This window comes from Littorina saxatilis, linkage group LG1, assembly GCF_037325665.1.
Source record: "Littorina saxatilis isolate snail1 linkage group LG1, US_GU_Lsax_2.0, whole genome shotgun sequence".
Taxonomy (NCBI): Eukaryota; Metazoa; Mollusca; class Gastropoda; order Littorinimorpha; family Littorinidae; genus Littorina; species Littorina saxatilis.
The window spans coordinates 32707328-32722204 of NC_090245.1; the positions used below are offsets into that span (position 1 = coordinate 32707328).

General features: G+C 40.8%; 1 protein-coding gene across 1 annotated transcript in view; it reads left to right on the top strand.

Moving 5' to 3' along the window:
* LOC138950402 (protein peanut-like) overlaps positions 1 to 14877 on the top strand; it is a 107213-nt gene that overhangs the window by 81780 nt on the left and 10556 nt on the right. Inside the window, exons 7-13 of the mRNA XM_070322145.1 lie at positions 685 to 725; positions 1304 to 1534; positions 2140 to 2274; positions 3040 to 3157; positions 3608 to 3700; positions 5176 to 5272; positions 5684 to 5735. Of these exons, the coding sequence (XP_070178246.1) occupies positions 685 to 725; positions 1304 to 1534; positions 2140 to 2274; positions 3040 to 3157; positions 3608 to 3700; positions 5176 to 5272; positions 5684 to 5735 (767 nt within the window). The remainder of the gene's footprint in view (positions 1 to 684; positions 726 to 1303; positions 1535 to 2139; positions 2275 to 3039; positions 3158 to 3607; positions 3701 to 5175; positions 5273 to 5683; positions 5736 to 14877) is intronic.

The following is a 14877-nucleotide window of genomic DNA, read 5'->3' on the forward strand; positions in this document are numbered from 1 at the left end:
TCTCTCTCTCTCTCTCTCTCTCTCTCTCTCTCTCTCTCTCTCTCTCTCTCTCTCTCTCTCTCTCTCTCTCTCTCATCAATTTCAGTCTCTTAGTTTGTGTCTCTGTATCTCTCTGCCTCTCTCTCTCTCTCATCAATTTCAGTCTCTTAGTTTGTGTCTCTGTATCTCTCTGCCTCTCTCTCTCATCAATTTCAGTCTCTTAGTTTGTGTCTCTGTATCTCTCTGCCTCTCTCTCTCTCATCAATTTCAGTCTCTTAGTTTGTGTCTCAGTATCTCTCTGCCTCTCTCTCTCATCAATTTCAGTCTCTTAGTTTGTGTCTCTGTATCTCTCTGCCTCTCTCTCTCATCAATTTCAGTCTCTTAGTTTGTGTCTCAGTATCTCTCTGCCTCTCTCTCTCATCAATTTCAGTCTCTTAGTTTGTGTCTCTGTATCTCTCTGTCTCTCTCTCTCATCAATTTCAGTCTCTTAGTTTGTGTCTCAGTATCTCTCTGCCTCTCTCTCTCATCAATTTCAGTCTCTTAGTTTGTGTCTCTGTATCTCTCTGCCTCTCTCTCTCTCATCAATTTCAGTCTCTTAGTTTGTGTCTCTGTATCTCTCTGCCTCTCTCTCTCAGCCAACCTCCTCCCCACTCCCACCCCACCTGTGTTTTTGTAAAGTGACCCCTGATATTTGATGTGCACTAGCAAGAAGATGAATGGACAGAGCCGGGCATGATGCAGAAAGGGTATGAAAACAAACTGGACCAAGCCTCTTGCATCTTGGCTGCCTTTTTTTCCCCATGGTCACATCCAATGCATTGCATGTTTGCCCTGGATGTGATTGGCTTTGTGCATGTTTGACCTTCCTTGCTCTTCTGCCAGCTTTCTCTGTCTCTGTCACTTTGCTTCCGTCTCTTTCTTTCTCGTTGTTTGTGTCTGTCTGTATTTGCCTCCGTCTCTCTTAGTCTCTGTGTGTGGGTGTTTTTTTCTCTCTCTCTCTCTCTCTCTCTCTCTCTCTCTCTCTCTCTCTCTCTCTCTCTCTCTCTCTCTCTCTCTCTCTCTCTCTCTCTCTCTCTCTCCACACTATTCACCCCCTTCCACCAGCTTAACTTTTTCATCCTCACTTGGAAATACATGTATTGTTTTGGCATGTGTTGCACCCCCAGTGTCAAAGGGGTTTGGGATGCCATGGGAAACTCATGACACACAGAGCTTTCGTTTTTAAAATAACATCAAGCAAGAATTACAACTGTAACCTGCTATTAATTGGTAACAAAAATGGAGTCTATGCAAATACAAGACGCTCAAATCCGCAGTACATGTGAATAACAGTCGATAACAGTTTTAACTACACATCCACATCACAAAAGACAAGCAGTGGGGTATTTCAGGTAGCCGAAATGTTACCTGTAAATGAGTGGCAGTTGAGCAGGTGTTATGTTCCTGTGTTACAGGTGGACACGAGTCAATCTGTGTTGAAAGAGAATGGTGTCCAGCTCAAACTGACCGTGGTGGACACACCAGGTTTTGGAGATGCTGTCGACAACAGCAACTGGTAAGTGCTATGCAGTGGTTGCCCCCAAATGGCTCCCAGAGCGCCCAATATCACCTGCTAGAGAAACCATATTCAGGTCCCAGAAATGCGCGCAATACACCATGCTACCTACTTTTGCTTTCATACACCTACAATGTAGTGTGATGCAGATCTGTATTTTTTCTACAGCTACCTGCAAGGTTTGATTGTTTTACTGTTTCTGATCAACAAATTGTTTGTGAATACTTTGCTACGGTTTTTGAAAGCTTGAATCTCAAGGAGTTACTTCCCATGACATGGGAAGTGCACAGGAGACGGTGTCATTGTGTGCAGGATGCAAAGAATTAAGACTATAAACTGCAGGCATTCCATCAGAAAAGAAACCTATAATTGACATGATTGTTTAATAGAACTTTTTAAGAGATTGCAAGGTTGTGTGTGTGAGTGTGTGTCTGTGTATGTATGTGTATGTGTGTGTGTGTGTCAGTGCGAGTGTGTGTTGGTAACTCACTTTGGATTGCAGGTGTTACAGCAGGGAGTGGGTTCAACAACTTCATTTTCACCCAAAATGTTTTTATCAACTGTAAGTATGTTCTGATGACAAGACATGTTTTGTTGGTGTGTAGCTGGTCGCCCATCACAGACTACATCGACAGCAAGTACGAGGAATACCTCAACTCAGAGTCGCGTGTCAACCGTACCACCATGCCCGACACAAGAGTCCACTGCTGTCTCTACTTCATCGCGCCCACAGGGCACGGGTACGTCTAACAAGGTTTAATGTCTGTTAGTATTAACACTAATCAGTTCAAGAACGGACTAGACACGGATAGTTCGAATGAAGAAAAACCTGAAACCTGTATGAGTTTACTGAGTAACACTTGTCGCAAAAATTTAAAATTACGCATGCATTTAACGATCCAAATACAATTTGGAATGTTATGAGGGGACATAAAAAGACTGCAAGGACTACTGATTGTCCCTACTACCTGGACCTGAGTCCATTGTTGTCATTGTACTGTTATCATTGCCTTTTGTGGTGTTTTTGGCTCACGTAAGTGTAGCCTATGCGATGCTAACTTTGTCTGTCTGTGCGTGCGTGTGTGTGTGTGTGTGTGTGTGCGTGTGTATGTCTGTGGTAGAAACTTTAACATTTCGTCATTTGAAGACGTCACATTATGACGTAAGAGGGTTAGACGTCACGCGAAGGAATTACTGAAAGTCTCGGTCATTGTTATTTTGAGCGGGCCGAGACTAGTTGGCAGTCGTGTCCCTGTAAGTAGGCTACATGCAGACAGACAGATCTAGATCTAGTGTCTCGCTTTCTTGCACAGTGTCACCTATGCTTACTGTGTGTGTGTGTATGTGTGACGGAGTGATTGAGTTTGTGTTACTGTTTGTAGATTTCTTACGTGAGACTTGAAGGCCTCGCCTCTTGTTGTTCCAGTGAAGACCAAAGATGATATGCGTTGGTCAAGAGTAAGAGTTTGTCTCATCGTTGTCATTTCATGGGTTGTGTGCTCCAGATTGAAGCCACTAGATGTAGAATTCATGAAACGTCTTCATGAAAAAGTCAACATCATTCCTCTCATCGCCAAGGCAGACACACTCACACCAGACGAATGCAGGGAATTCAAGAAAACAGTGAGTCTCGGTTACCGTTCCCAAAATTAACAGGTTATTTAAAGAGTTGAAACTCATCTAGTGCCGAATATTTGCTAATGACTGTTGTTTAAATCTTGTAAACTTTAGCAGCGTACAGAATTGTATTTGGTTCAAACCAGAGTCCTGTCCAAAGGCTTCAAAAAAAGTTTTTATTTGGACTCGGTACTTGTCTTTATGTCATTGTTAGGTGGACGCTTTCTGGGTTATGTACATATACAATTGTTATGCCATGCTGTCCTACATGTACTTACTTATTTACTTAAGCCCTTTGCCTCCAGCGGAGCTTAGACCATGATAAAGAAGGAAAGGTCAGCAATATTGCATCCCTGCTCGATTTGTCAAAATTGTTAAATTCACATGGGAGATGTTCACCTTTTAAGTTGGTCATAAGTAGATCAGCACTATATTTTTTCTCTCTCTCTCGGACAGATTCTGAATGAGATCGCGCAGCACAAGATCAAGATCTACGAGTTCCCCGAGTGTGACGATGAAGAGGAGATGAAGATCCAGAAGAGACTCAGGGTCAGTGTGAGTTCCAGCTTTTGCTTTGGTCACAGTGCACACAACATACAGGATGTGTACTGGTGTACTCGCATACTATAAATCTAAACAGTGGTGTTGGGTTTGCACGTGTGCTAACTAACACTGTGCAAAGTCTTGTCTTTGTGTCGGTATAACTAGATCCAGAAGAGACTCAGATTTAGTGCTAGTTCCAGTGTTTGCTTTGGTCAGAGAGCACACTGCGTACAGGGCTGTGTACGGGTGTACTCACATACTATAAATCTAAACAGGGGTGTTGGATTCGCACGTGTGCTAGCATACTAACTCTGTGCAAAGTCTTGTCTTCGTGTCCATATAACTACATGTATACAGAACCAGAAAATGCTCGAATTTAGTGTTAGTTCCAGTGTTTGCTTTGGTCAGAGAGCACACTGCGTACAGGGCTGTATACTGGTGTACTCAAAAACTATAAATCTAAACAGTGGTGTTGGGTTCGCACATGTGCTTGCATACTAACTCTGTGCAAGGTCTTGTCTTTGTGTCGGTATAACTAGATCCAGAAGAAACTCAGATTTAGTGCAAGTTTCACCTTTTGCTTTGGTCAGAGTGCACACAACATACAGGACTGTGTACTTGTGTACTCACATACTATAGATCTAAGCAGTGGTGTTAGGTTTACATTTGTGCAAAGTCTTGTCTTTGTGTCTGTATAACTAGATCCAGAAGAGATTCAGATATAGTGCAAGTTCCACCTTTTGGTTTGGTCACGGTGCACACTGCATAAAGGGCTGTGTACTTGCATTCTAAATCTTCACAGAGGTGTTGGATACATGTTTACTTGCATACTAACACTGTACTTAGTCTTGACTTTGTGTCCATATAATGAGATCCAGAAGAGACTCGGGGTCTGTGTGAGTTCAACATTTTTGCGTTGGTCTCAGTGCACTCGGCATACAGGGCTGTGTACATGTACCAGTACATACAGTAACACTTCACTGAGGTATTGATCTCATATATATGCATATTAAAACTGAAGAGCTGTTGGGATGATGCATGCTTGTTGTTGTTGCATTGGGTTCATGTCTATAGAGGTGCTGGAATCATGTGTGTACTTGGAGACTAAAACTACAGAGGTGTTTGGTTCATATAAGGTTCATATGTATATTGTACTATAAGTGCATACAAATATTGCTTTAATGTACCCTGGATACAAAAACAATGATGAAGTAATTGGGTAAATCAGGTAAAAGTGTCTGTTGAGCAAGATAGTTTAACCCTGAAACCTTTAACAATTCAATCAAAAATGATGACTAAGTTTCAAAGAAACTGTTGAGATTTCGGATGTCTATTTTATCCTCTTTGAACTGTCTTGCTGTGGTAGGCAGCAAAAACAAACAAACAATAACAACAACAACAAACAACACAAGAGTAGAAAGGGTATAGTGTGCAAGTATTTCTGTTTCTATGTTAATTGTTATTTTTTTTGTACTCCCCAGGATCGTGTCCCATTCGCAGTGGTGGGCAGCAACCGAGTGATAGAGTTGGGCGGCAAGCGACTCAGGGGCAGACAATACCCATGGGGTATTGTGGAAGGTGAGACACATTTCTCTCTTTTCGTTCTTCTTTATTTCTTTAGTTCTTCTTTCTTTCCTTCTTCTTTCTTTCCATTTTTCTTTTTTTCTCTCCATTTTTAATGTATTTTTAGGACTAAGGGTGCGGATGTTGTTGTTTTTTTAAGAAATTAAGGCAGAGCTTTGCTGTCCGTTTCCAGAGTTGATGACACTGTCTGACCTCGGTTTTAAGTTTCTAAATGTTTTCTTTTTCTCTGTGGCACTGTTACCCTTGAATACATATTGACCTGTTCCTTTCACATGAGTTGTTTTAGTTTCCATTAGTGGTCACTTTTATGGGGTTAAGTTAAAATTTGTGTGTGGTTCAGATGCTCTGTTATCTGAGTGATCATTTCTATATATTTTTCATTGAAATGGTGTGTTCTGTTGACAGTTGAAAACCTGGAACACAATGACTTCATTGCCCTGCGCAACATGCTCATCAGGTAAGTCCCGTGGAGTTTACAGGTGTGTAGGTGCAACAGAGAAAAGTAAAGATACGCCTTTCTTAAGCCTGATACTAATTAAGCCAAGACCGGCACGGTTGGCCTTGTGGAAAGGCGTCCGCCCCGTCATCGGGAGGTCGTGGGTTCGAACCCCGGCCGGGTCATACCTAAGACTTTAAAATTGGCAATCTAGTGGCTGCTCCGCCTGGCGTCTGGCTTTATGGGGTTAGTGCTAGGACTGGTTGGTCCGGTGTCAGAATAATGTGACTGGGTGAGACATGAAGCCTGTGCTGCGACTTCTGTCTTGTGTGTGGCGCACGTTAAATGTCAAAGCAGCACCGCCCTGATATGGCCCTTCGTGGTCGGCTGGGCGTTAAGCAAACAAACAAACAAACAAACAAGTCGCGTAAGGCGAAAATACAATATTTAGTCAAGTAGCTGTCGAACTCACAGAATGAAACTGAACGCAATGCCATTTTACTCGTAGCATCGTCAGGCCACCGCTCATGGCAAAGGCAGTGAAATTGACAAGAAGAGCGGGGTAGTAGTTGCGCTAAGAAGGATAGCACGCTTTTCTGTACCTCTCTTTGTTTTAACTTTCTGAGCGTGTTTTTAATCCAAACATATCATATCTATATGTTTTTGGAATCAGGAACCGACAAGGAATAAGATGAAAGTGTTTTTAAATTGATTTGGACAATTTAATTTTGATAATAATTTTTATATATTTAATTTTGAGAGCTTGTTTTTAATCCGAATATAACATATTTATATGTTTTTGGAATCAGCAAATGATGGAGAATAAGATAAACGTAAATTTGGATCGTTTTATAAATTTTTATTTTTTTTTACAATTTTCCGATTTTTAATGACCAAAGTCATTAATTAATTTTTAAGCCACCAAGCTGAAATGCAATACCGAACCCCGGGCTTCGTCGAAGATTACTTGACCAAAATTTGAACCAATTTGGTTGAAAAATGAGGGCGTGACAGTGCCGCCTCAACTTTCACGAAAAGCCGGATATGACGTCATCAAAGACATTTATCAAAAAAATGAAAAAAAACGTTCGGGGATTTCATACCCAGGAACTCTCATGTCAAATTTCATAAAGATCGGTCCAGTAGTTTGGTCTGAATCGCTCTACACACACACACAGACACACACACTCACACACATACACCACGACCCTCGTCTCGATTCCCCCCTCTACGTTAAAATATTTAGTCAAAACTTGACTAAATATAAAAATGAAGCCAAGTGGAATTTCCAGTCAACTTTGCGCTGGATTAAGGGCCGCCTTTGCCATGTAACCATCTCAGAGGGTATCCCTCCACTTGGACAACCATGTCAATCATCTTGCTTCATCTTTGCACACTTCGCCTAAAATCTGCTCCTTAACTCATTGTCTCCCAGGTACGGATATATCCGTACCCACTCATATGGCTCTATCAGACCAGGTACGGATATATCCGTACACACCTAGTCACTACATTGCATCTACTCTCATTCGGCACATCTGCCGTGTGCTGACAAAACCGAGTAAGTCCATTTTTTTCAAAAATGATATTTTTTGTTCATCAAAGCTTAGAAATTAAGGCGCACCTTAAGTGTAAATTGTGACTTTGTGAAATAAATAGATAAGGAGATATAAAAAAGTAAGTCCACACCTTAAAAACTGTTTAAAGTACATCTGTCATGTGCTGACAAAACCGAGTAAGTCCATTTTTTCCCAAAAATGATATCTTTTTGTTCATCAAAACTAAGAAATCACGAAGCAGCCTGTGTGTAAATTTTGACTTTGTAAAATAAATAGATAAGGAGATATAGAAAAGTAAGTCCACAACTTCAAACATTTCTCAAAAAAAATTACATGTCAATTTGCTGGTAAAACCAAGTAAGTCCATCCACCAATCACAAGAACCTTTATGACGCTATAACCAATCAGAATGCAATGTTTTTGCCAGTATGACGTCAAAGTCAATCCGAATATTCTTGCGGCATTTTACTTGTTAGTAGGGGTGCTAGTTTTGGTGCAAGCGAGAGAGAGAGAGAGAGAGAGAGAGAGAGAGAGAGAGAGAGAGAGAGAGAGAGAGAGAGAGAGAGAGAGAGAGAGAGAGAGAGAGAGAGAGAGAGAGAGAGAGAGAGAGAGAGAGAGAGAGAGAGAGAGAGAGAGAGAGAGAGAGAGAGAGAGAGAGAGAGAGAGAGAGACTAAACAGGGAGAGAGTGAGAAAGGGGAAAGAAATCAGGTCCGAGGGGGGGGGGGGGGGGATGGAGGGAGAGAGAGAAATAAAGAGAAAGAGGAATTAGGGAGGGAGGAAGAGAGTAAGAGGGAGAGAGATAGCGAGAGAGGTAGGGAGGGATAGAAAGAGAGATGGAGGGAGGAAAAGAGAGCGATGGGGAGCGAGAGATTGGATTGGATTGTTTAATTGTGTAACCAGTGATTTGGTTTTTACAATGGTAAAAAAAATGAGAAAATGTACAAAATCAGCATTTCACGTAATCGAATCAAATGTATATACATGGTGTTAAATATTTTTGGCAGTTGCTTGCTAATATAGTCACCTCACAATATAGATATATATACATCGTAGCAAACAGTGTATCAACCATGAAAACTTTCTGGTAACGGTAATACCGAGGGGTACATTTTCCATGTCACGAATCAAACATCAAGTCTCTTCTGCCTCGCTTTCCAAGCCAGGAATAGATATTTAGCAAAACTTACGGCTTTTGTTTCGTCGCTACCTTTCAACAGTTCACACAGTTGGAGTTCGCATGGAGAGTCAACCGGTATGCCAATATATCTGGTTCTAATAGCCTGATACACTGGGCACACAAAGACAACATGCATTTCATCCTCAGTTTTATTTGTACAAAAAGGGCATAGCCGGCTTGCTTCCGAATGCGAAAAACGTTGCCTGTGTGCACTGAATGGGAGGGATAGAGGGAAGGAGAGAGAGAGAGACAAGGATCGTCAGGAGAATTATATATAGATAGAGAAGAAAAATGTTTAAAATAAAACGTCATAAGGTGACGTCATTATGTCTCGACGTCATTATGTCTCGCATTATCGAAAGAGGTCATTTGTGTGTTCTAAACTTTAAATGACGTCATTTGTGAGTTCTAAACTTAAAATGACGTATTTTCTGTATGTGTCGTCTGACAAGAATTTTAAAACTATCATAAAAGGAAAATTGGGAACCCCTTGGACTTACTTGGTTTTGTCAAAACATTCATGCACACTTAAAAAGTTGTTTTTGGTTGTGGACTTACTTGTTCATATCTGCTTATCTAAGCACTCTAAAAAGTAGAAATTAGCACACAAGATGCGCATTGATTTCTTCTTTTTGATGAACAAAAAATATCATTTTGAAAAAAAAAGACTTACCAAAGCGGAAGGTCGTGGGTTCGAATCCCGGCCGCACCTGACGGGTAATTAAGGTGAAGATTTTTCCGATATCCCAGGTCAACTTACGTGCAGGCCTGCTGGTGCCTTATCACCCTTCGTGCGTACACGCAAGCACAAGACCAAGTGCGCACGGAAAAGATCGTGCAGTCCAAAGCAGAGTTTGGTGGGTTATAGAAACACGAAAATACCCAGCATGCTTTCACCGAAAACGGCGTATGGCTGCCTAAATGGTTTTGTAAAAACGGTCATCCACGTACAAATCCACTCGTGCAAAAGCACACGTGTACGTGGGAGTTTCAGCCAACGAACGCAAAAGAAGAAGAAGAAGCAGTTCTAAAACGCCTTCACAAAAATTGCGTCCTCGCTGTTAAAACCCGTCAATCGGGACAGTGAATGTTTCCGTACCATGTCCACACGGCATCTGAATTGCTTAATATCAATTCAAACGTAACACATCTATAAATAGATTCAGGAAACATTGACACCTGCAATAAAATCACTTTCGTGCCTGTGCTAGCATTTTAATGTCCAGAAATATTTCTAAGACATCAAACCCGGGTTAGTGTTTGATTTGAATTTCAAATAATGTGATTTAAGGTTGAAACTATAGTAGTAACCGTACCACCCAAACTTACAACAACAAAACATTACCGGAACAACAAAACATGCTGTGTAGCTTAAAAACTTGTACGTGAATAATATGTATTTCAGCAAATATCCGCAATCGGATATGCTCATCATTCTCCAAGGCACCTCAAACTAACACTCACGTACACAGTCATACACAAGAACCAGCTTTTATTCTTGACTGGACATAGTCCTTAGATCAAGACTGGTTTTAATCAGAACAAACACACAAACGCACACATTGTTATAGGTTCGCTTCGAAAGTATCTGTGAGAATCGTACCGAAATGAGCCAGAGCGTTGTTTAGAGATCAAATAAGCAAAGGGAAAAAAGCGCTCTAATGTGCACACGACATGTGTAATAGAGTAAGCGAGAGTTATACGGAACGTTTCTCCTGGCACCTGAGAGAATAACGCATTGAAATGAACAAGCGACTTTCATCCTCAAAAAAAGCATTACTTTTTCTTCCAAATGTTTTGACAAAACCAAGTAAGTCCACTTGCTTAGATCTGTCAAATTTTTTAGATCTGATATAATGGAAAAAAGTGACAAAACCAAGTAAGTCCACAAAATGCCCAACAAAACAAAAACCATCCATCAGATCATTATCAAACTCGGGTTGTAAACGTACATTAATGCTATTTATCTTATTATCTCTGTAGGTTGATCAAGATAATCGTCACTTTTGAGAAATGTAATAAAACAGAAAAAGTCGTTTATCTCAGAACTAGGTTCAGTGGACTTACTCGGTTTTGTCAGCACACGGCAGACATGTCCACAGTTTGCTTCAGTCGCTTCCTGTAACGTCGATCTAACGCCTGCATTCCAGCGTGTCTACACAGTTACTACAATTCTGAGTGACCTGGTGCAGCACAGCTGGTCTCGGCTAAAAAAAACTTGGTCAACAAAGGTGGGGTAGAAAGTGTAAAATAATTAATTGAATCATAATACAGTGGAACCCCTTTCCTTGGACCTCCAGAAATGTGAGAAATGCAAGTTTTAAAATGGAGGTAAATTTACAGCAATTATGAATATTAAGATCTGAGAAAGCAGTGTCTTAAAAGGGGGAGGGGGGAGGATTGTTAAATGGAGGGAGGAGGGGGGGAGGGGGATGTTGAAAAAGGGGGTTGGGTGGGTGAGAAGATGAAACAAGTCGCGTAAGGCGAAAATACAATATTTAGTCAAGTAGCTGTCGAACTCACAGAATGAAACTGAACGTAATGCCATTTTACTCGTACATAGCATCGTCGGGCCACCGCTCATGGCAAAGGCAGTGAAATTGACAAGAAGAGCGGGGTAGTAATTGCGCTAAGAAGGATAGCACGCTTTTCTGTACCTCTCTTTGTTTTAACTTTCTGAGCGTGTTTTTAATCCAAACATATCATATCTATATGTTTTTGGAATCAGGAACCGACAAGGAATAAGATGAAAGTGTTTTTAAATTGATTTGGACAATTTAATTTTGATAATAATTTTTATATATTTAATTTTCAGAGCTTGTTTTTAATCCGAATATAACATATTTATATGTTTTTGGAATCAGCAAATGATGGAGAATAAGATAAACGTAAATTTGGATCGTTTTATAAATTTTTATTTTTATTTACAATTTTCCGATTTTTAATGACCAAAGTCATTAATTAATTTTTAAGCCACCAAGCTGAAATGCAATACCGAACCCCGGGCTTTGTCGAAGATTACTTGACCAAAATTTGAACCAATTTGGTTGAAAAATGAGGGCGTGACAGTGCCGCCTCAACTTTCACGAAAAGCCGGATATGACGTCATCAAAGACATTTATCAAAAAAATGAAAAGAACGTTCGGGGATTTCATACCCAGGAACTCTCATGTCAAATTTCATAAAGATCGGTCCAGTAGTTTAGTCTGAATCGCTCTACACACACACACACACGCACGCACACATGCACACACGCACATACACCACGACCCTCGTTTCGATTCCCCCTCGATGTTAAAATATTTAGTCAAAACTTGACTAAATGTGACAGTCCATCACAAAATCAGTCTTAACACTTTCGTGACGGGATGCGACTATATTAGTAATAGCGCTGCAACGCCCACGGACGGGAAGCGACTATTTTAGTATTAGACATACAAGGTACACGACTCGTGATTGCTTCCCGGTTTTTGAAGCTTGCAGTAAATTGAGTTGTTTCCCTTGATACACGTGGTTTTCTCTTCCGGCTTGATCAAATTAGTGCAGATTTGCGTGGTGTTTTCGAACAAAAAAAATGAATCGAAGGCGAGCCTTGTCACAGGAGGAGATTCTCCGGATGTTGGATCTTGAGGATCCTGTAGATCATGATACATCGTGTCGTTTTAGCCTCAAGAAAGCGATAATAGCAGTGATATTGAGGAAGAAACAGTCCCGTTGTTGCTAGTACGAGTCGGCAAATACACGTGGTAGGGGGTGATACTGCTAGACGAACATGTATCTCGGAATCGTGCAGGAGCTATAGGGGCGTGGCAGCACTGATAACAATGGATGGCTGGAGCCTTCAAATCCTTTTGGAATTGTTCATAGGTGTACAGTTGGTACTTTGTTGTGAAAATGTGACTTATATTCAATATGGATTACCTAGACATCATTTGGTGAGTGTTACAGTTTTGTTTCATTTGAGTCAGGATGCTGTGAGTGAATGCGTGATTTGCTTGTTTTTTTCTTTGTACTGTCTCCTTATTTCTGTGTACAATGTTAACAATATTTCAGCTAATTCATAGGTTTTACACCTTGTTTGGTTATAACATTATTTATAATACTTTCTGTTAAAAAATAACTTTTAAAAAAAGCAGTGGAAAATAAAACACACACAAAAAAACGTTAAAAAACACAAATTATCCCCCTTTCACCCCCCTTTGCTAAAACAAATCGCGTGACAAACTTATAAATAGCACGACTGAACTGGGCATCCATTTTTGAATTAGTACACAAAATTTGGTGGTGATTGGACTTAATTCAAGCTTGCTAGACAGATTTCTGTACAGTTACTGATTTTTGGGAAGTTTCTTGGTGGCAAGCTTGGGCAGGCAGGACGTTAACGCCGTGGCAGTGCTAGTCACAATAGTGTTAAGTCGAAATTTGGATGATTTGAGTTAGTTATTATTTTGAAATTGTTAGTCTTTCCTGGATGTTTAGAAAAAAAAATTAAAGCTCTAGGTCAATAAATAACGATATTACGGCCATTTTTATGAAAGAAGTTGACCGGCGGCCATTTTGAGAAATCGGGCTTGAAAGTTTTGGAAGGCACCAGCTTCACATTTTCCTTAGCAACGGGGGTTGAAAATTAACCTCACCCTTCCAAATGTTGCACAAGTGTACTTTGATCTTTCATGCATCATTTAAATGCAAAACGAAGGGTTAAAAGAACAATTATCACCATTTTTGAGTCACTTGAGAAAAAGTGACTCTATGTAATCGGTCAGTGTTAGTCTGTCCGGCCGGCCGTCCGGCCGGCCGTCCGTAGACACCACCTTAACGTTGGACTTTTCTCGGAAACTATCAAAGCGATCGGGCTCATATTTTGTTTAGTCGTGACCTCCAATGACCTCTACACTTTAACGATGGTTTCGTTGACCTTTGACCTTTTTCAAGGTCACAGGTCAGCGTCAAAGGAAAAATTAGACATTTTATATCTTTGACAAAGTTCATCGGATGTGATTGAAACTTTGTAGGATTATTCTTTACATCAAAGTATTTACATCTGTAGCCTTTTACGAACGTTATCAGAAAAACAAGGGAGATAACTACCCTTTTCTGTTCGGCAACACACAACTTAACGTTGGGCTTTTCTCGGAAACTATAAAAGTGACCGGGCTCAAATTTTATGTGAACGTGACTCCCAGTGACCTCTACACTTTGACGTCTGCTTTGGTGACCTTTGACCTTTTTCAAGGTCACAGGTATGTCTTGAAGGAAAAAATTTGAAATATCATATCTCTGAAACTATTCATCGGATTTGATTCAAACTTTATAGGATTATTCTTTACATCAAATTATTTACATCTGTATTGTGTTGTGAATAGCAATTTCTTCCTGTCCATCTGATGCCTCATATAATATTCAGAACTGCGAAAGTGACTCGATCGAGCGTTTGCTCTTCTTGTTGAAGGCTTTGTTTACATCATACATGTGGAGGAAAACGGTCAAATACAGGTCATACACATCAGCAAACATTTTCACTGTCATTATCAGGAATAAAGAGGTTACATGCATCTCACCTACGTTTTTGTCCATTAGTTTGACAAACACTTGAGCAAAATCAACTTACTTGTATCAATCACTTTGTTGGCATCGAATAGGAATACGTACAGATCAGAATGTAGATCCCAAACACAGGAACTCCTCCACTGTGACAGTCTGTTCACCACAAAAGCTCTTGCACATCAATGTTGACACCACCTCCAACCTCACCTTTATACATGTCACATGTCTTGCACTGAGAGCTGTAGAGCTACAATTTCCTCCGGATCAAACTGTGTGATACATCCACTACGAGTATTTCTGGGTGCAGCGTCGGGAACTTTAATCTGTTTGCAGCCAGTTCCATTGGCTTTGCAGCAACGAAGGCGAGTTCTCTCGAGCACATCACAGCCCTGTTGCAATTAACGAACTGCAGCATGCACCTCCATCACATCTCCTCTACAACTCGCCTCAACTACGTGTGTTCTTGCAGTTGATGCAGTGCCATTAGAAACGCCAACGGTGTTTTTGACACTGACGAGCGGACGGTCTGTCTCCTCTTCGTCCGCATATTCAGCAAGCGTCACATATTTCGGCATGAGAATCGGAGTCACTGAATCCAGCAACGTCTTCGGCAAAGAAATCCAACAACAAATCTTGGAGTTCGTGGTTATTTTCAAGCGAATCGCAGTTGAGAAGCGCTGTCAATCGGCGTACGTCAGTCATTGTTTTGGTTTCGTTCAGCGAACGGAAATCATACTGTGTTACTTCCCCCTGGACTGATTTGACCAATGAGGAGGCCGTTGCTAGTCCTTTTTGGAAGGCAGACAAAGCTGATTGGTTCAATCTTAAAGTTTGTTTACGTCACGATTTCCTTATTTGGAGGAAGTGGACGGGTATTTT